At 45.7% G+C, this 20,071-nt stretch overlaps 1 protein-coding gene across 2 annotated transcripts in view; it reads left to right on the forward strand.

The window, feature by feature from the left end:
• Nucleotides 1-20,071, forward strand: part of LOC126523520 (NADPH oxidase 4-like) — a 262,696-nt gene that overhangs the window by 216,051 nt on the left and 26,574 nt on the right. For both annotated transcript variants that reach the window (XM_055066892.2, XM_050172121.3), the window contains exon 14: nucleotides 5,201-5,320. In XM_055066892.2, coding sequence (XP_054922867.2) covers nucleotides 5,201-5,320 — 120 coding nt within the window. The remainder of the gene's footprint in view (nucleotides 1-5,200; nucleotides 5,321-20,071) is intronic.

A 20,071-nucleotide genomic window follows, 5' to 3' on the forward strand; every position in this document is an offset into this window, starting at 1 on the left:
TGTACCGCAAGAAAAAGAAGCGACGTAATAACTCTGCTGTCCCCGTCGAAGTCTACAAGAAAGGAACTAAAGCACTATTTTAACGCAACTAGCAACGAGCAAGAGCCGAGCAAGACAATGAGCTGACAAGAAATATTTGCAATTACCACTATTTTGCTAACAATTTTCGACTGCACTAAAAAGTAACAGCTTCAAGATTATATTTGCCTACTACAGATGACACCCTCTCTATCGAACAGACTTCGTCTCGATCAGACTATTAATTATCTTACTGTGCGCGGCCTCTTGTTCTGCTCAGAGTTGATGCGACCGCTTTTCTCAGCATGCTTTGGCTCTTTGAAATAACCTTAGCAATTTCTTGTGGAAAAAAGAAGAAGAAAGAAGCAATACAGGCGGTGCGTAACTGAAAGGTTCTCTTTGCAGTCAATAATTTTATTTATTTCGACATTTATTTTTTGCGGTGGCCTTATGTGGCCTTGGGCCTTACCTTTTTGTCTAGCTTCAGCCGACCGTCCGATGTATAACGAAATAAACTTGGGCAGGCAAGAAGATGGGTGAATTATCCTCCTGCATAATTGGTTACTCTATGGATAAATACTGTTGCCGCAGGATTTAATAATGCGAAAGCGTTATATGTCAAATCAGTCAGTCAATCTTGAGGGAAAACTCGTCGACGACACGAAAGGTACAAAAACGCAACGAACCCTCCACGTTTGGTGGGAGTCGAGCCCACGACCATTGTGGGATTCGAACTCATGTCTTTTGGTGTTCATGAAGTTCATGTTAATTAAGATAGAGCTAATCAACGTATGGATGCATTACATAATCAAGGAGTATACCTGAACATCTTGAATATCTTGGGAAATAGATACCAAGATTCCACAGATAACGATTCTAGTAGAAGGATAGCTATAAAGAAAGGGGTCAGGCGAGGAGTCATAATTTCTCCAATGCTATTCACGGATTGCTTGGAATAAAGGCTCAAGAGTGAGGATCAATGGTGAATGTCTCAGCAATCTTCGGCTTGCACATGACATCGTCCTGTTCAGCAACACTGGGGACGCATTGTAACAAAAGATTGGCTACCTTAACAGAGAAAGTTTAAGATTGGGGTTGAATATTAATATGCAGAGCGAGAGAGAGAGAATAAACTTTGATATGTGACCAGGCTTCTTTGACTTGAGCCCACAGGTGGAAAGCCTCCTCAGTCTAGGTACCATGGCTCGATGCCACCGCCCGAGCCCTGTTTACCAACGGTAGCTGGTCTTCAGGGTCTTGCGTCATCAGCCAAGCCTCCCACTGGTCTTCCTATTCCTCCTCTGCTTCCTCTTCTTTCTGGACGTTATCGCTTGATGGTGGTGGTGATGACGGTGATACGTTTGCGTTATTCCTGCATCCTAGCACCATGTGGCACATGGCGTTGGGCGTGTCCGCCGAGCAGAACTTGCAGTTCCGCCTGTAGGCCCGGGGATACATGTCGCGCAGCAGTGTTCCATGCGGGTAGGTTCCAGCCTGGAGTCTTCTCCCGGTCACCGCTTGTGACCGCTTGTGACCGCTCACCCACTTATATGCGGGCAGATAGTGACTCCCCTGGGCTTCCTGTAGTGGGCCAAGATCTGCGAGTAATTCTAGGTGTGCGTTCATCATCTTTGTGACAGCCGTTGGTCCGTGTTCTCTGCGTTCGGAGATGGCTCAGCGTGCATGATCTTGATCCGTGGCATACGCCACCTGGATCCCCTCGACGGATTCGTCTCTCGGCATCCAGAGGATGTTCGCTTCTTCTATCTCGGTGTTTTTCAAAACCTGAAGTGCTGCCTGTCCGATCCTTCCGTTCATATACCTTCTGCACACTCCTTGCGAGTTCGTCATCACGATAACTCGGATCTTCCCGCATGTTGCGATGGCCAGGGCTATGCCCAGCTCTTCCTCTCCGCTCGCGTCCTTGGTACCTATGGACGTGGTTGTAAGTTCCTCATCCTTCTCGTCAGCCACGCTGATTGCAAATGAAGAGTTGGCTTTGTACGACGCTGCGTCAGTGTATGTCATGTTTTATTTTTTGTTGCTGGTGCGTTCGAGTTTTTTCTTGAGCGCTTGTATTCTCGCCTGTCTCCGTTCCTTGTACTCGGGATGCATGTTTCTCGTCATGGTGCTTATGTGTAGCTTTTCTGTTCTGTCGTGTGGGATGCGCTGAGCTAGGTGCCTTTTGTCGTTTACTTGGTAGCCGAGATCTTCGAGCAGGGCTGTTCCCGTCTTTGTTACCTTTAGTATCTCCAGCTGTTTGATGTTGTGCGCTTCCGCGAGCTCTTCCCATGTGTTGTGCACTCCCATTTTGAGTAGTCTTGCTGCGGACCTGGAGGGCGACAGTCCCATGGCAATTTTGTAGGCTTTTCCGATGAGGACGTTGATTTTGTCTCGTTGACTGTTCTTCGTGGCAACATATTGGATCCCGTACGTGATGATGCTCGTGTACAGCACTTGAAGCATTCTCGTGCAGTCTTCTTCTTGAATCCGTGACTTTTGCTCGTCACTCTTTCTATCAAGTCGGTTACTTCTTGCACTGTTCTGTGAATTTTTTCCATCTCTGCACCCCCGGCCCCGTCCTTTTCATTCAGTAGTCCGAGGATGCGAAGCGTCGTAACGCGCGGAATCATGATGCATCCTTCATTTACGTCTGAGTCTGGTATCTGGTGCGGTTGTGGTCCTCTTGTGCACTTTCTAAGCACCAAGAGCTCCGACGTTTCCGCTGCGCACGTCAGTCCACGTGTTTCCAGGTACTTTTTCGTTTTGTCAACGGCTTCTTGAAAAACGTCTTGCTCTTTGTCGACCCTCCTGTAGTCCAGGTCGGTAGGTCGTCAGCATATATTGCCTGACCAATCTCCTCTAGTTCTTTCAGTTCTTTGTGTAGTGAGCTCATTGCCAAATTGAATAGCATCAGCAATATGACGGAGTCTTGTGACGTTCCCTTTCGCGGTATTTCGAATATCTCAGAGCGTAAGTTGCCGATTCCCACTGTAGCTGTCCTTTTTATCAGAAAATCTCTTATGCAATCATATATCTTTTCTCCGTAGTTATATATATCGAGGTGTTGCAGTATACCTTCATACCTTCATGTGACACGTTGTCGAAAGCCCCTTTCATGTCTAGTGCGAAGATGACTCTCTTTCAATGCATACCGAGCTTTTCTATCAGTTATTCTTGATCTACAGTAACACGTCTTGCATGGACTGGTGAGCTTTAAATCCGAACATGGTGTTTTTGATGGGTTCGTTGTCTTCCAGATGTTCGATGAAGCGGTTGTGCACCATGTGCTCAGAGTTTTCCAGCACACGAGGTCACGGATATAGGTCGCAGGTTCTGTACGCTGATGGGCTTGTTTGGTTTAGGAATCATGAATATTCGGCATGTTTCCACTCCGACGGTGCTTTACTCTGTTCAAGGCAGTCGTTGATGCAGAAGATGTGCAGAAGAAAAAGGTAATGCTCAATAGCCTGGCAACAGATGCGAGAGTTCAAGATCGCCACTCAGCCTCTAAAGTCTGTGAAGGAGTACGTTTACCTTGGTCAGTCACCCACAGGAGGTCCTTCCTGATCATGAGACGGAAGTTTGCGGAATAATAAAAATGGGTTGTAGTGCATACGGCAGACATTGCCAGATCCTGACTTGATGCTTACCACTATCATTGAAGTGTGCAAAATCAATGCATCCTACCGGTGTTAGCATACGGGGCGGAAACTTGGAGAGTTAACAAAGAAGTTCGAGAACAAGTTAAGGACCGCGCAAACGAGCGATGGAACGAAGAATGTTAGACATAACGTTAAGAGACAGGAAGAGAGCGGTTTGGATCCGAGAGCGAAGAGGTATAGCCGGTATTCTAATTGATATTAGACAGTTTTAGGACAGCGTTAGTCGCCTCGCGTACGTTAAACGTAAGCGCCTTTGCGGGACGTTACGGTGCGTGTCCTTTCAAGAATTTTAATTTAGCGTACGGCAACGGAATCGTAGGGAAGAAGTTATAAAACAGGGCACCGTCCGGTGCCTCATGCCAAACGCCTCCAAGCCAAGACAATCTATTAGCAACCATCGTGTTGTAGCTATGCCGACGCGTCTCCTTAGGCGTACGGGTGCCGGAATCGTCGAGCAATCTCAGAAATTGGACGCGCTATGCGCTAATAACTAGCCTTTCAGGTGAGTTTACAGAAAGCGAATGCTGATTTCAATTGCGGTGATCGCCGCTAGTCAGAACGCAGCCATCACGAGAATTCACGCTGAAGCGGGAGCCATGGGTGCCTCCATGTTCGACAACGCCATTTCTTAGCGTACGTAAACATTTGAACGTTAAGCTCGCCAAATAACGTACGTTATCATAGCGCACGTAAACCGCAGAAGCCCAATAACGTTCAGAGCATGCGCAGTGATGACAACGCTATTTCTTTACGTACTAATGTGTTTACATATGGCTGCAAACGCTAAACTAAAACTATCTATTAGGCGAAAGAAATGTTTGTGGACATGGTCATGTAATGTGTAGGTTAGATAACCTGTGGACTATTAGGTTTACAGAATGAGATCCAAGAAAATGGAAGCGCAGTAGAGGACGGCAGATAACTGGGTGGGGCGATGAAATTAGGAAATTCGCAGGCGCTAATTGTAATTGGTTGGCGCAGGACAGAGGCAATCGGAGATCGCAGGGAGAGGCCTTCGTCCTGCAGTGGACATCAAAAGACACTCGAACCCACGACCTTTGGTGTTAATGAAGGCGACGTTAATGAGGCACAGTTCAATAAGATAGTGTTAATTATGACACTCGAACCCATGACTTTGGTGGGAGTCGAGCCCACCACCTTTGGTGGTAATTAAAGCCACAATAATCAGGCACAGTTGATTATGATAGGATTAATTAAGGCACTCCAACCCACGACCTAGGGTGGGAGTTGAAACCACAACCTTTGGAATTAAAAGAGATGACTAAACGAAGTACACTAAGCGAATGAAAGGGGATGTGTACGTCATTGTCCGTCTTTAATTGCATCTGCACTTGGGCTTTCGCCTTCAAGTCGTCTTATATATAACACGAGAGACGCAGTGAATTTTACACGTCGTCATCAAAATGGATAACTTTAAGAAGCTTGTTCAGCCGCAGTGTATTAAGAAGGTGTCTTCAAGAAATATTCCTATATATTGTGTTTATTGTATGTTGCAGATTGTACGTGGACGGCCCTTTCTGCAGCAGGTCCGAACGGATAGGACGCAGTGCCATCACTATTTGCATCGCCGGTGGTATCGGGATAACTCCGTTTGTATCGTTCTTCAATCACATTATGTAAGTTTGTTGGTGAAGTGCGTCGAGTAGTCGTGTTGTTCGGTAAACTTGTACAACATCTTGTGTTCTAATGCTGTGTTTGGGGCTCAAATCGACACGCAACGGCAAGGAAAATTTGTTAAGCCTTACTTCTTCTGGCTTAATATACGTTTACATCAGAGCGCAGAACGGAGGCTAATAATTCTGGACTTTCTAAACACATAGCAAAATAATTGTCAAGTGTGTAACGAGGAGAAAATGTTCTGAGATCTCGGATGTAGCGAAAATGAAGGAGTATGTCGTTTTATGTGTGCTTTCTGCATGGAGGACTGCTGTGTTGAAACAAAGGCTCACAAGACTGAAAGGGTTAGATAGAACGCCACACAAGAGCACACCGTTCTCTTGATTCAGTCCTATATTTTCGTGTTATTTTAGCCTTTTACCGATGTACAAATGGGCTCAAGCATGTCCTGTCGGGCAATAAATGCTGTTGCAATATAGGATGGCGAAGTGCTATATTACGAGAACGAAAGGACCATCATTTGCGCATAATAAGCGACTGCGCTTGTGATGTGGCTATGGACTGATGATGCTTATGATGAGGATGATAAACAGTTCATATTTCTGCAGTGTGAGGGCAATGCCTTTAGTGTAGGGAGTTTTCTTGGCAGAGCTCTGGTGCTTACTTGATGTGTGGTGAAATGTGCTATTAGTCTTGTGCATTTCTCCATGTCGAATTCCTGATAATCTGCCACTAATTTTCTGCAAGCGACATTTTCGGAAAGTAAGAGAGAGATAGTCAGTGGTTGTACGTTCAATTCGCACGCCCATTTTTTCTACCTCAGAAGTAGAAAGGGCATGAATGCATTCGTGAAGGATTTTTGCAAGGTTGCAAGAGGAAATGTGCCACCGCCTGGTTGGTTTTCGAACATGAATCGATAGCATTTCGGCCACGTTGAGATAAGAAATCTGCACGCTACGTGCTTTGACGAGCACGTACAGTGTTTTCTTTGGTTCGTAATGGACGAAAGTGCTGCCATTTTGCAATCACAGCGCCGTCTATTGACTGGCATCATGCTGGTATGTGGGATCTCGCTGGCTGATGCACGACGAACGTGCTGTTGACGACGAGTGGCAAGTTCTCGCGTTTTTCTGAGAGGTGTCAAAAAGTTTTTTTTTTTTTGCGATTGGGAAAATTCTTAGTGTCGGCACTAAGCTCTGATGTTCAATATAGTCGCAATATAGATTGGCGACGGCCCTAGAGGCGCTGCCACTGCTTTGCCCGCGATCTCAATAGGAGGAGATCGAGTCAAGCCTGAACATTGTCGACACGTAACGTACCTACAATGTGTTATTACTCTGTCTAGCCTTGAACTTAAGCTACCGCTCAGGTGATAACAATCAGCGGTGTCTCCGTGTGCCATGTAGTGTGCTGCGCAGCGTACATCCCAGTATAGGCAACTAAGGAAACACGTGCTGCTAGTTTTCGTGGTCCTAAAGTTTTCGTCGTATGATTTTCCATGCGTTGTTTACTTGGCAGTCGGGCATAAAGCTTTAGAAAATCAAGAACTCCAAAATAACTGGATCGGAACTGGCTTTAACATGAACAATACAACAGAATCACAGTGGCCTCGAATATTCCACTAGCAACCAGGCGCCCGCGATGCGTCGAAAGAATATGCGCGCCCTTAGATCTCGAGTGGTGACTGTGCAAGGGCATCTCGTCGACTCGACAGAGCTGAAAAGAGAACAACTACTCTTTGCAGCAACGACTACATGCAGTAATAAAGAGCGCGTGATGCGCGTCATCGTTCAGGCAGCTTTCTGGCGAGATTAGGAAGCACAGGAGAGCCCTTCTGAACTAGGCGCGGCCGGCACACGGTAGGCACGGCTTTGGTTACAAAACAAAAACGAACACATCTTTTCGTACTATTTCATACGCACTATTTTCATAATGCGTCCTTGGTAAACTTCTACCAGAACGTTGGTTTCTAAGCATGACACTCCTAGAAAACATTTAAACAGAATAACTTGAATGTGCATGCAAGTAGAACAAAATTCACCGACGATTACGGTACTCCCTAATGCTAAATTGGAGCGCAGCTCTGTATGTGTTTTGATCTTGCGTTATATTGGCTGGCAATGACAATCTATCTCGTGCGGCACGTTGCAAACTGACCGAAGTGTGGCGCGACTGCCTTGCTAATCCGGAGATTGCGAGAAGCAGCACCTCGGTGACGCGTAGGCGCGATTAACAGCGGCCGCCGCAGACAGACATCTGCACATTCAGCGCTTTGTTTCCGTATATGGTACCGGTAGTATCATCAGTGAACAGATGACGCGCGCTACTCTGGCGCCATCTACAAGCCATCGTCGCCGCAGAGCCGGTCTTACGCGGCACTACGCTCTTCTTCTAACGCCTTCGCCATACCATCTTCGTTCGCTTCCCGCCGCATGGTTCTGCTGCACCCTCCCCCTCCGTCTTCCTTCTGTTGTCTCTTCTCTATCGCAGTGTTTCATGACCCACTGCGTTCCGCGTTCGCTCTTTCATCCTCGACGATGCTCGTTCGCTCGGTTAAGCCGAGGGTCGCCGACGCTTGCAGCAGGAATAGGCGCCTAAGAGCTGCTTTCTAATAGTTGGTTTGGTGTATTGGCACTAGTTCACTAACTCAAAAAAATTATTCGGATCCCATGCACTCTCAGAATCGATGTAAGCGGAGCTTTTTGTGCTGTTTGCTTTGATTGACGATAATTAGAGGTGTTGTTCAAAGCAAATGTTTAACTTATTCAACATTTGGTCCAACACGAGCGTGGTGAGCCAAACGTTACCTTACGTGCGCCAAGGCGTTTGCCTACGTAATACATGGAACACACAGGGAGAGGTGGTTGCTTGAGCCATTTTGCGCGCCATGCTTAATAACCTCTAAGAGTTCAGCATAGTCATGTCCTTACGTGGCACATCGCATCTTTGCAGAAGTATCAAACTTTAATTGTATAATGGGGCTGTACGTGCCAAAACCACAATCAGGTTATGAGGCACGCCGTAGTGCCTGACTTCGGATAAATTTTTACGCCGTGATGTTACTTAACGTGTCCCTAAATCTAAGTGCACGAGCGTTCTTTATTTCGCCCATGTCGAAATGCGGCTGCCGCGGTGGGTATCAAAGCCGCGACCTCGAGCAATGCCGTAGCCGTAATGCTACCGCGGGGAGCGCAGAAGTGTTGATTTGACCTGCGACCGCTTCTCTAATGTTGCCCAGACCATACAGTGCGCTTTAATTCGGCTGTGCTGCCGTACGCCACGCGTAAGTTGTCCGCCTGACAAATTTGCATGATGTTTCTTTGTCAAAAATGGCACAAACGTACCGTACCGTACCTTGAACTTCAATATATCGACTTGGTCCGCAACCACTGTCGAGTCTATTGTAATAGCGGTTCCTTGCCTTCTCACGTCACCTTCCCCCAGGAGGCGCCATCGTTTGGACCAATTCAAACGCGTGAAAATAGTTCGTATGTGATATCCTGGCCTTAACGCTCCGAGCGGCCGTCGCTGTTGAGACATACCGACACCGATTCAATTCGGCGTCCAACATCTGGTCGAGTGTTGGCACGAGGAAGCAAATACTAGACTCCTGGGCCAGCTGGTCTGAACCTGCGTATACATGAAGCTGCTGCGTGGTGCGATCTCGGGCATCGTATATTGTAGTTGCTGCGAAATTCATGTTCCCCAAATTCCGTCACCTGTTACAGCTTCTGTCTCCAATGAAGCAACAAATTAAATTTGATAATTTACTGGACAATTAGCAATTAAATTACCGCGAGCGCTGCCAAGAAAAAAGAAAGCGTAATCGCTAAATTATAACGTTACAACAAAATATATTAAAAGTAATTAACACATGTGGTTCCTTACGTGCAAGTCTGTTTTGTAGCCGAATAGAGCCTAGTGGTAGCCCGTTGAGCTTGAGCCGTACGACATCGCAGAAATTACAGACGGAGCACGTTATGATCGCACTAATTCGCATTGACACCGCTACTGTTCCAATCTGCCGCGGGGAGAAATGGTGAACTGAATATACCAGTTCGTCGTTACGTTCCTCCTCGCCAATGAAACGGTCTATCAATACACGGAAAGATACAGTTCATTTAGGTTTAACATTTTGTAGAATAAATTATAGCCCGTTTTGGTCTTCGGCAATGAGTGATTAGGCGTGCCTACATATTATCTTCCCATAAAAAGCTGCAACAGTAGCTAAAGACTAATATTCAGAAAATTGCGTATAAGGGTTTGAGGCTTAACATTATTTTTTTGTGTGTGCACCTGTGTGTGTGAAAGATTACCGGGGATGCAGTATGTTTGTGGCTTTTCGCTCGGTAAAACTTCCACACTTTCTTTTGTCATAGTTATGCAGCCGACAGCAGTCGTATCTTTCACTAGAAGGACACACTAAATATAGTATCTTAGGCGGCAACGCAAACAGGAAACACTCGACTGAGAGCACTGGAGGCGCGCTTTGCAAACATATGTCCTTGACGGAACCGATGGTGGCAGCGTTGAAAGAGAAACTGGAAGAAAATGTACGACAGGGTCGCAAAAGAAAAATATTGCTCTTGAGAGTTGTCGCAATACTGGAAAAAAATTTATGACCAAAACAGCTTCAGGATGTGGCAAGCCGGAAGACGGTGTAGCGTCTAGGGCTCCTAAGGCAACAACACACCGCGCTGCAGTTTCGGAAGTTAAGCAGTCTGCAAGGGCGCTCGCAAATATGACGTCTTTCGGCCAGAAAGAACATATTTGCTCAGAACGAAAGTTTACCTACTTGGTAAGGATTTATGTTAGAAAAATGGTCGGCCTGGATACTCGGACACAAAAAGAGGGAAACAGACTACACAGCGTAATTGCCTTAAGAGGAAGCTTTAGCTCGGGCCCAACTCCGACGCGGCCTATTCAAGTACATGTAAAAACGCAAAAACGTTTTTCTGAGATAACCCCTGGACCGATTTTAATGAAATTTGTTGCTTTTGAGAGAGAAAGTTACATTCTAGTGACTGTTGGAAGCGGAATTTCGATTTAGGGCTTGAATTTTGTTAAAGAGATTTACAAAATTTCAGAAGTTTGAAAAAAATAGAAGCAAGAAGTTTACAAACTAATAGCTCTGCATCAAGAACAGATATCGCGGTTCTGTAAACGGCATCCATTAGATCATTCAAAGCGGACCGACAAATTTCATAAGTCATTTTACATCTTACGTGAGTTTGTTACGTTGTTTACGAAGGTTCAGAAAAAGTTGTAATTACATATTAATAAATTTTTTGAGATTCATGTATAAGATGTCAAATGTGTCCGCTTTAGATGTGCTATTAGGTACAATTCATAGAATTGCGATATCACCTATTCTTGCTGAGTTACAGAGTTGTAAACTTGATAGTTTCGTTTTCTGAAAATTTGCCATTTCTGCCAATTTTTAATGAAAAATTGAAGACTTCAATCGAAAATTCGAAACCAGAGAAGCTTTAGCTCGGGTGCTCCTATCTAAATACATGTAAAAGGAGAATTCGTTTTTCTCGGCAACCACAGCACCAAATTTGACGGGGTTTGTTGCATTTAAAAGAACAACTTAAAATCTAGTGACTGTTGGTTTTGAATTTTTGAGTTAAGACGTCATTTTTTTATTAAAAATTGGCAAAAATCGAAAGTTCTCCAAAAACGAAACTATCAAGTTTACAACGCTGTAACTCACCAGCGAAAAATGATAATACAATTCTGTGAATTCCATCTAATAGTACATCTAAAGCGGACAAAATTGATATGTTACACATGAATATAAAAAAAATTTAGTAATAGGGAAATAATACTTTTGCAATACCCTTGTAACCAACGTAACAAATTCACGTAAGATATAATATGACATATTGAATTTGTCCGCTTTGAATGATCTAATGGATGCCCTTTACAGAACCGCGATATCAATTCTTAATGCAGAGCTATGAATTTGTAAACTTCGTGCTTCTATTCTTCTCAAACGGTCAAATATTTGAAAATCGTTTTAAGAAAATTCAAGCCCTAAATAGAAATTCCGCTTCCAACAGTCACTAGAATTTAACTGTCTCTTTCAAACGCAACAAATTTCATTAAAATTGGTCCAGGGGTTATCTCATAAAAATATTTTTGCGTTTTACATGTATTTGAATAGGCCGCGTCGGAGTTGGGCCCGAGCTAAAGCTCGGGCCCAACTTCGGCGAAACAAGAAAAAGAGCTCGCCATGCAATAAGCTACATAAACATGCAGGGCGGCAGAAGAAAGGAAAAGTGGGCAGATATTGAGGAGCAGTTACACAGAGAACAAACAGGGGTGTATGCGGTTACAGAAACGCACCTTAGAGACCCAGAAGAGCCGCCAGTTATTGAGAATTATGTTTGGGTAGGGTGCAACAGAACTAAGTCGGAAAGAAAGGGAGGGGGAGTCGGAACGCTCATTCATCAGGGAGCCAAATGGAAAAGAGTAAATTTACAATGTCAAGAGCATCTTTGGTTATCAGGTACAATGAGTGGGAAAGAACCTTGGCTGGGTGTTACGTATTTGTGGACCGGAAAAAATTGCACAGGGAAGAATAAAGAGATAGTGGAATGCATAAGCGCTGATATTAAGGGTTTCGGGAGTAGTGCTGAAATTGTCCTATTAGGTGACATGAATGCCCACATACAGGATTTAGATGGCTATACCGACAATAACGGGAAGCCAATGCTGGACCTTTGTGAGCAACATAACCTCGTGATCGTGAATACAGGGCCTAAGTGTGAAGGACAGGTCACGTGGGCAGTGGGAAACCGGCAATCAACCATTGATTACTGTCTGCTGACAGAAGGAATTCATGATAAGTTGAGAGAAATGGTCATCGATGAGGAAGGGTTTAACAACATAGGGAGGGACCATAAACGCATCATATTGAAAATGGGATATGTAGTTGGGAAAGAGAGCAAGGAGAGCAAAATGGCCAGTCCAAATTTCAACGCTGAACAAATAGCAAATACAATCACTAGAGTTGAGGAAGAACTTGGCAAATGGCCAAGTAAAGAGTGGGAATATGGTGAGCTTCTAAGTGTAATAACGACAGAAATACGGAAAGAGAAACAACATGTTCGTTGGAAAGGAAAAAAGAAACCAAAAAGCTGGTGGAACAAGGAGATACGAGAAGCGATCACCGAACGACAGAAAGCATCTCGAGAGCACAGGCAGGCAAAGAAGGCGCAGTTGTCACAGGATGAAGTAACTAGTAAATGGGAAACATACCGGGAGAAAAAGTCTATGGTTCAAATACTGGTGCAAGCAAAATTAAAAGGTGAAAGTGAACGTTGGTTGCCAGAAATACGTGAGAAAAAGAAGGCCGCACCTAGAATATTTGGGAACCACATAAAATTATTAGGCAGGAAGTCAACAACAATACAACAACATATCCTAGACGAAGATGAAAGCAGACTGGAAGAAGAAGCGGCAATAAATTACATCCGAAAAATAACAGCCGAATCTTTCCAAGGCAATGACGAGGTTGTATTTGAGGAAAAAAAGAGCATGAAAGAGACCCAGGAAAAGGAGCTGGTTCTGACAAATTTAAACTGGAAGAAAGCGGAAGAGAAAATTCCTAAGCGCACAGCCACAGGGCTAGACGAGGTTCCCGTTAAGCTGATAAATGAACTAGGACCAAAAAGTAAGGAAGCTCTGATGAAAGCAGTGGAAGAAACTTTAAAAGATAGACGGATACCAGACAGTTGGCTACAAAGTAGAATGAATTTAATTTATAAAGGTAAGGGGGAGAAAGACAGAATTCACTCGTATAGACCGTTGACCATTACATCGGTAATATACAGGCTAGCAATGCAGGCAATCAAATTAAAGCTTCAAGCATGGACAGAGAATAATGGCATTTTGGGAGAGCTTCAGAATGGCTTCAGAATAGGTAGGCGTTTGGACGATAACTTGTTTGTTCTTACTCAGTGTATTGAAATATCAAAAGCAGAAAGCAGACCGTTGTATGTGGCCTTTTTAGACATTACAGGAGCCTACGACAACGTAGACTGCAACATTTTGTGGGATATTCTGGAAGGGGAAGGCTCAGGTAACGATTGTATACAGCTTTTGAGAGAGATTTACCTAGAAAATACCGTTTGCGTTGAATGGGAAGGGATGAGGAGCGCGGAGAGAGTTCATATCAACAAGAGACTGAGGCAAGGGTGCCCTTTATCCCCGCTGCTGTTTATGATGTACATGGTGAGGATGGAGAGGGCGCTGGAAGGAAGTAATATCGGGTTTAATCTCTCATACAAACAGGCAGGTACAGTAATAGAGCAGCAACTCCCAGGTTTATTTTATGCGGACGACATTGTGTTGCTCGCTAACAAGCAAAGCGATTTGCAACGTCTGGCTAATATCTGTGGACAGGAAGGCAACAATTTAGGTTTGAAATTTAGTGTTAGAAAATCAGGTGTTATGGTATTCAATGAAAACAGTGAACAGACAGTGGAGATACAGGGCCAAGAAATACCTCGGGTAACAGAATATAAATACCTTGGTATATGGATAAACGAAGGCAATGGATATATGGAAACACAGGAAAAAACCATAACAGTCAAGGGGAAGAGAAATGCAGCCATAATGAAGCACAGAGCGCTATGGGGATACAATAGGTACGAGGTCCTCCGAGGTATGTGGAAAGGGGTAATGGTTCCAGGACTTACTTTTGGAAATGCGGTTGTTTGCTTTAAATCAGGGGTACAATCAGGACTCGACGGGAACCAAAGGTCAGTGCGTCGCCTCGCATTGGGCGCTCACGGGAAGACTACAAATGAAGCTGTGCAGGGGGATATGGGCTGGACTAGTTTTGAAGTGAGGGAAGCTCGCACTAAAATTGGGTATGAAGAACGGCTGAGGGATATGGAAGAAAGTAAATGGGCTGGGAGAGTGTTCAGGTATGTGTACAGGCAAAACATTGATTCACAGTGGAGGAAAAGAACTAGGAAGCTTACCAGCAAGTATGCGGCCTGTGGGGTGGGCAACACAGCAACAAGGAAGGTCAAGCGGAAAGTCAGAGAGGCTGAATTAATCTCATGGGTGGCGGCAATGGAAAAGAAACCTGCCATGAGTAACTACTTAAGAGGAAAAAACGAAATCAGGAAAGAAACCATTTATGATAACTCAAAGGGAAGCTCATTACTTTTCGAAGCGAGATCGGGATGCCTTAGAACACGCACCTATAAAGCGAGATATAAGAAGGAAGAAGAAACATGTGCTTGCTGCGGTAAAGCTAGGGAAACGACGGAGCGTATTTTATTAGAATGTGAAGAAGTCTACCCAGCGGTCGATTTAGGCACCACTGGCCTCCTTGAAGCCCTTGGGTTCAGCGGGAGCAGTGGTAAAGCAAACAGGTCCGCAATAGACATTAGTAAGAGGCGATTGGAGGATTGGTGGAAGAAAAGTGGGGAAACGACAAAAGACGGAGACTTACAAAAGCACAATTCGCAATAGGGGATCAGAAAGTTTGGACGCGGTAGTTCATAGTGTTTTTTTTTTTCTTTTTTCATTGGTTAACCTACGTAGGATATTAGGCAGCATAGTAGCAAGAGCTTGGTGGCGCAACCCACCGCCCCTTTCCAAAGGGGACGCTCATAACATCCATCCATCCATCCATCCAGCTTCCTCTTAACTTCACGTAGAAGCAGCTGAAGTATCTATAAAAATGGCACACCTACGGTAGCTATTTATCGAAACAGAAAAGCTGAGACGTTGATTTGAACTACTGTGTTCTGCCTGAAGGGAGGGCAGCAGAGAGGGAACGGAAGAAGACTCACTTTGTATAATGAAGTAGAAACCTGTAGCACCACCGCTTCGGTGGTGAAGACAATAATGAAATAAGCCCAGTATTTGGACAGATTTCTACCATCTGAGGTTTCCCTACAAAAACGAATGGTACCCATGAAGGCATTTACGTTTATTGATTACAAGAGTGCGTCAGTGCATCGCCCGCTTAAACCTATCTTTACACAGGTCTGGCCTGGTAATCTCTCATCTATGTAGTTTTTGCAGGGAAATAGAATCTTTCGATCACTATATTTTATATATAGTGCCACCGGTTGACACTGCAACGAAAAAAGAAACCCGGAGCGGTGGCTTAGTGGCTAAAGGTACGTCCACACTAGCGACAAAAACGCGCGCGACACGCCGCACGCGGCAAGCTCCCGCGCGGCAGCCGCATTTCGATGGGCGGGAAATTCGAAAACGCCCATGTCCGGTGCATCGGCGGTACGTTGACGATCCCCACGTCGCCAAAATTAATCCGGAGCACCCCTCTACGGCATGCCTCAAAATCAAATCGCTGTTTGGCTTGTAGAACACCAGAATTTGTATAAAGGAAAATAATACTTGTAGCTCCGCTTCGTAAACTTGGAATAAATTTAAGTGCTTTGGTCCTGCTCGCCCTCGGGGCTTCGTCTCTAGCTTTCAGCCAGAGGTATGTGTTTGACGCTGTGTGGTTAGATTCTTGCAACAAAACGGTTACCATTCCGATCACAGCTATCCTTACAATTCCTATGGTACTTTTGAATCCCTTCAAGCCTCTAAATTGTTCAGGGTAACTTTATATCATTTACTTTGAATGTAACCATCAGTACATCTGGTTGGAATTGTCTAATCATTTGTCATTCCTTCCAAGATCTTTGAAGTTTCAGTTAGCCATTCGTTCCAGTTAATCAAGATCAGTCAGTTCGAAACCATCGATTGTTGGCTCATGCAGCCCAGTGAGTAGGTACCATATTTTGAACCATATTTTAAAGGTTTATGGAGTAGAAGACGAAGTGCTTCTCTAGCGGAACACATCTCGCCCGTCTCTGTGCTTTTCTATATTTCTAACTGCACCTGTGGGGTCTACCGCCCCCTCTATCACGGTGATCGATGTACAACACCCCGAGGATCCTCCCGGTTCCCGTTCACCCGCGGACATCGGTTCGAGGAAGCGAGGAAATACGTCGAATGATAGCGAGGACACAGAGCTGTACTCCCCATCAGGTGACGAGTCCTCGGAAGACAGCTTTCGACTTGTCCAGTACCGCAAGGCCAAACGAAGAATTATCAACTTATCTTCGGCGTCCAGCTCGAACACTGTGAAAACAGCGCCTCAACGATAGCCTCACTCCGTCCTGTTTGTGCCACAGAACGCTACCGACAACCTGCGCGTCCTCAACAGGCAAGCACTCTCCGTGTATCTAGAAAACAGCGTGCCAAACGAGGTCAAGGATGTCAGGATAAACACTAGGCGAAACATCCTGGCAATCGATGTGATGAACCCGAGCGCGCTGACCATACTACAACATGTAAGGCAGCTGGGAAACGTCAAGGTCCGATCCATCGTGCCATCGAATGGTGCCACAATAACAGGAGTCATCTATGACATTGACAATTAAATACCTAACGCAGACCTCCCAGTTCTCATAAAACTAGCAAGTGAACACAACATCATTGTGCATCTTGGTCGCCTCGGCAACAGACGTTGTTTGAGGATAGCGTTCAAAGGCGACTGCCTTCCACCCTACGTGAAAGTCGGCCACTTTCGCCACCAGGTTCGACCATTTATTCCAAGACCAATGCAATGCTTCAATTGTCAGAATATTGGCCATGTGAAGGGTGTTTGCGGAAATTCGGCCGTGTGCCCTCGATGTGCGGAACCCCACTCAGAAGACAACTGCAGCGCAAACCCGTTGAAGTGTCCTAACTGTCAGGGTGATCACTGCACCTCTTCCAAAGACTGTCCCCAGATCAAGAAAGAGATCACCATTATTAAACAAATGGTGAGAGACAACTCTACCCACAAAGAGGCCGCTGTGAAAGTACGGCGAAGACGACGTCACCGTCAAAGGTCTTCGCGGCGGAAACCATCAAGCTTTCAGGAAAAGTCAACTCGTCAAGCAGTGTAATCAGCGGCAGTTTCCAGCATCCCGAACACCGATGTTGGAAGGGAGAAAACTGCCAGATCTCTCTCCACAAAGGAATGGCTGCCACTTCCGCGTACGCGACCGCCAGAAGAGCCGCAGAAAAAGCCGCCCCCAGTACAGCGATGTGCTCTATCCGAGGAGTCGCGGAAAACAGATGAGCAAGTGATAGCACTTATCAGGCCTTTAATGAATGCCATTCGCGTGTTGCTAAGCAACATGCACACACCGTCTGCCAGAAGTGCGCTTCAAGTACTGAACGCTCTGAGTCAGGTGCTGGCAACCCTTGAGTAGATCATGGCTGCACAGCCACGGTCTCATAGGGAAGAGGTCCGACAAACAGCTATTTTTCAGTGAAATGCCCGCGGACTCATAGCGTGCCTTTCGGATTTCCGTTGCTTCGTGTACGTCAATATATTTCCCATTATCGTCATTTGCGAGCCGAACTTATCGAACACGATCAGGGTTTCTAGATATGAATTGGTTATGTCGTCAACTGTTTATGAAAACAGTAAAGTTTTGGTGTTTATTCGCCGTGACCTCACCTACATTCATCAGCCTGTACCACCTAATGACAATAATCAATATATATGCCTAAACGTCAATAAAAAGACTTTTGCCTTTACTTTTGTGGGCGCCTACCTATCTCCGTCAAGTCGATTTGATCACAAAAGACTACGAGACGTCCTTTCTTCAACTCCCAATCCCTGGGTCATCATTGGAGATTTCAACGCCCTCTGGAGAAGTCCGAAGATCAACGCAAGAGGCAGAGCTCTGGTATCTTTCGCCTCCAGTAATGAACTTTGGCTGCTGAATGATGGAAGTCCTACGTTCTTACGTGGCTCCACGTACAGCAGCTGTCTTGACTTTGCTTTCGTCTCACAAAGCCTTGTCAGACGTGCAGAGTGGTTTGCGGACACAGAGACGCGCGGAAGCGACCATATCCCCACGCACATCAAGATCAGAGGATTGTCCCCTTCTAAAATACGGGATACGATCCAAAGAGTAGAATGGCCTAACTTTCAGTCTATTATGGAAGAACACTGCGACGCCAATCCATCTTTTGACTAGCAAGAGGCAATCAAGACCGCGGTGCAAGACGCTATGCGTACTCTCACATGCTCTTCGAAACTGAATGAATTTGATGTGGAACTAGAACGACTTCGAGCAATTCGGCGACGTGCTGAAGGAACATACCGACGTACGAAGACAATGGACGATTTACGGACCGCCAGGCGTGCGCAAAAGAAGATCCAGCGCCAGTTAGACAAACTCGAATCGCAACGTTGGACTGCCTTCTGTGAGTCGCTAGATCCACGCAAGACTTTATCGCAACTATGTAGAACGGTGCGTGGTCTCCGGACACTCCCCGTACAGAGGTTCACATTCAAGGCACTTGCCCTCTTTCAAAAAAGATCACATATTGACGTGGCAGAGGATTTCGGCGTCAGATTATCCGGCCAACTCATAGCTACCAACATTCCATCGCCTTCGAGTAGCTGTCCGCCACCACGTGATCACCGGATGGATCTACTATTCTCAATCCACGAACTTAAGGCAGCATTAACTTGGTGTAGTCGCACATCAGCGCCAGGACCTCACAGAATTTCCTACCAAGCTCTGCGTCACCTGGGGGAGCTAGCGAGAAGAGTTCTCCGGGAATTCTACAATGAATCTTGGGGAGATGGCACGTTACCAACAACCTGGAAGACAAGTCGCCTTGTTCCACTGCTGAAGCCTGGCAAGTCGCCGTTGGAACTCATATCATATCGCCAGATCGCTTTGGCGAGCTGTGTGGGCAATGTAATCGAGAGGATGGTCCTAGGACGCCTGGAGTGGTACTTGGAGTACCACAACACCTACCCAGATGCTATGGCGGGCTTCCGACGTGGTCGATCATCGATCGATAACGTCGTCGACCTGGTCACCTACGTTCAGCATGAGAAATGCCCTAAGCGTCTCTGCGCTTCTTTTTTCCTCGACGTTAAAGGGGCGTATGACAACGTTACGCATGAAGCCATCCTCTCTACTCTCGCCGAGGTGTAGGAGTGGGTGGTCGAATGTTTCAATGAATAGGGAGCTATCTCTCCATGCGATCCTTTTTGTAAGTACCGATGAAGGCCATACTTGTCTACATTATAGCTACCGCGGCGTCCCCCAGGGCGGTGTACTTAGCCCTGTGTTATTTAATCTAACACTAATTGCTCTCCTAGAGCACGTGCCAATCACTGTCAGGCTATCAATGTACGCGGATGACATCTGCATATGGACGTCTGCAATAACACGCCTACAGTTGCGAGCGAGAATTCAGAGAGTCGCCACACAAACCGCTATCTACCTCCGTAATCGGGGCCTGGAAATTTCCTCCGAGAAATACGCACTAGTGCCATTTACGCGCAAACCCATGGCAAACTACAGCGTAATGATAAATGGCCAAATAATACGACGATAGCAATATGGCTACGATAGCAATCGCTAGAGACCACGTTTTCAAGACCCACATTGAAATTGAAGTACTTAGGACCCATATAAGGCATCTAGCGAGGACTCCTCGTCACCACTTAGCCTCTCTACCAGCGGACAGACCACAGACATCTTTCAGTCAAATGATAACCGCATATGATGAATCATTGCCAGCTTGTTTTACTCCGGCGGCGAGACCTTTGATTCCTCCACGGTGCCTCGTTCATCCAAAAATCAACCTCACAATTCCTGGTATCTCGAAAAAAAGCTGATCTATCATCACCAGCCCTTAGACAGCTCACGCTACTATATTTGTATGAGAACTACCGTGACTCT

This window comes from Dermacentor andersoni, chromosome 6, assembly GCF_023375885.2.
Source record: "Dermacentor andersoni chromosome 6, qqDerAnde1_hic_scaffold, whole genome shotgun sequence".
Lineage (NCBI taxonomy): Eukaryota > Metazoa > Arthropoda > Arachnida > Ixodida > Ixodidae > Dermacentor > Dermacentor andersoni.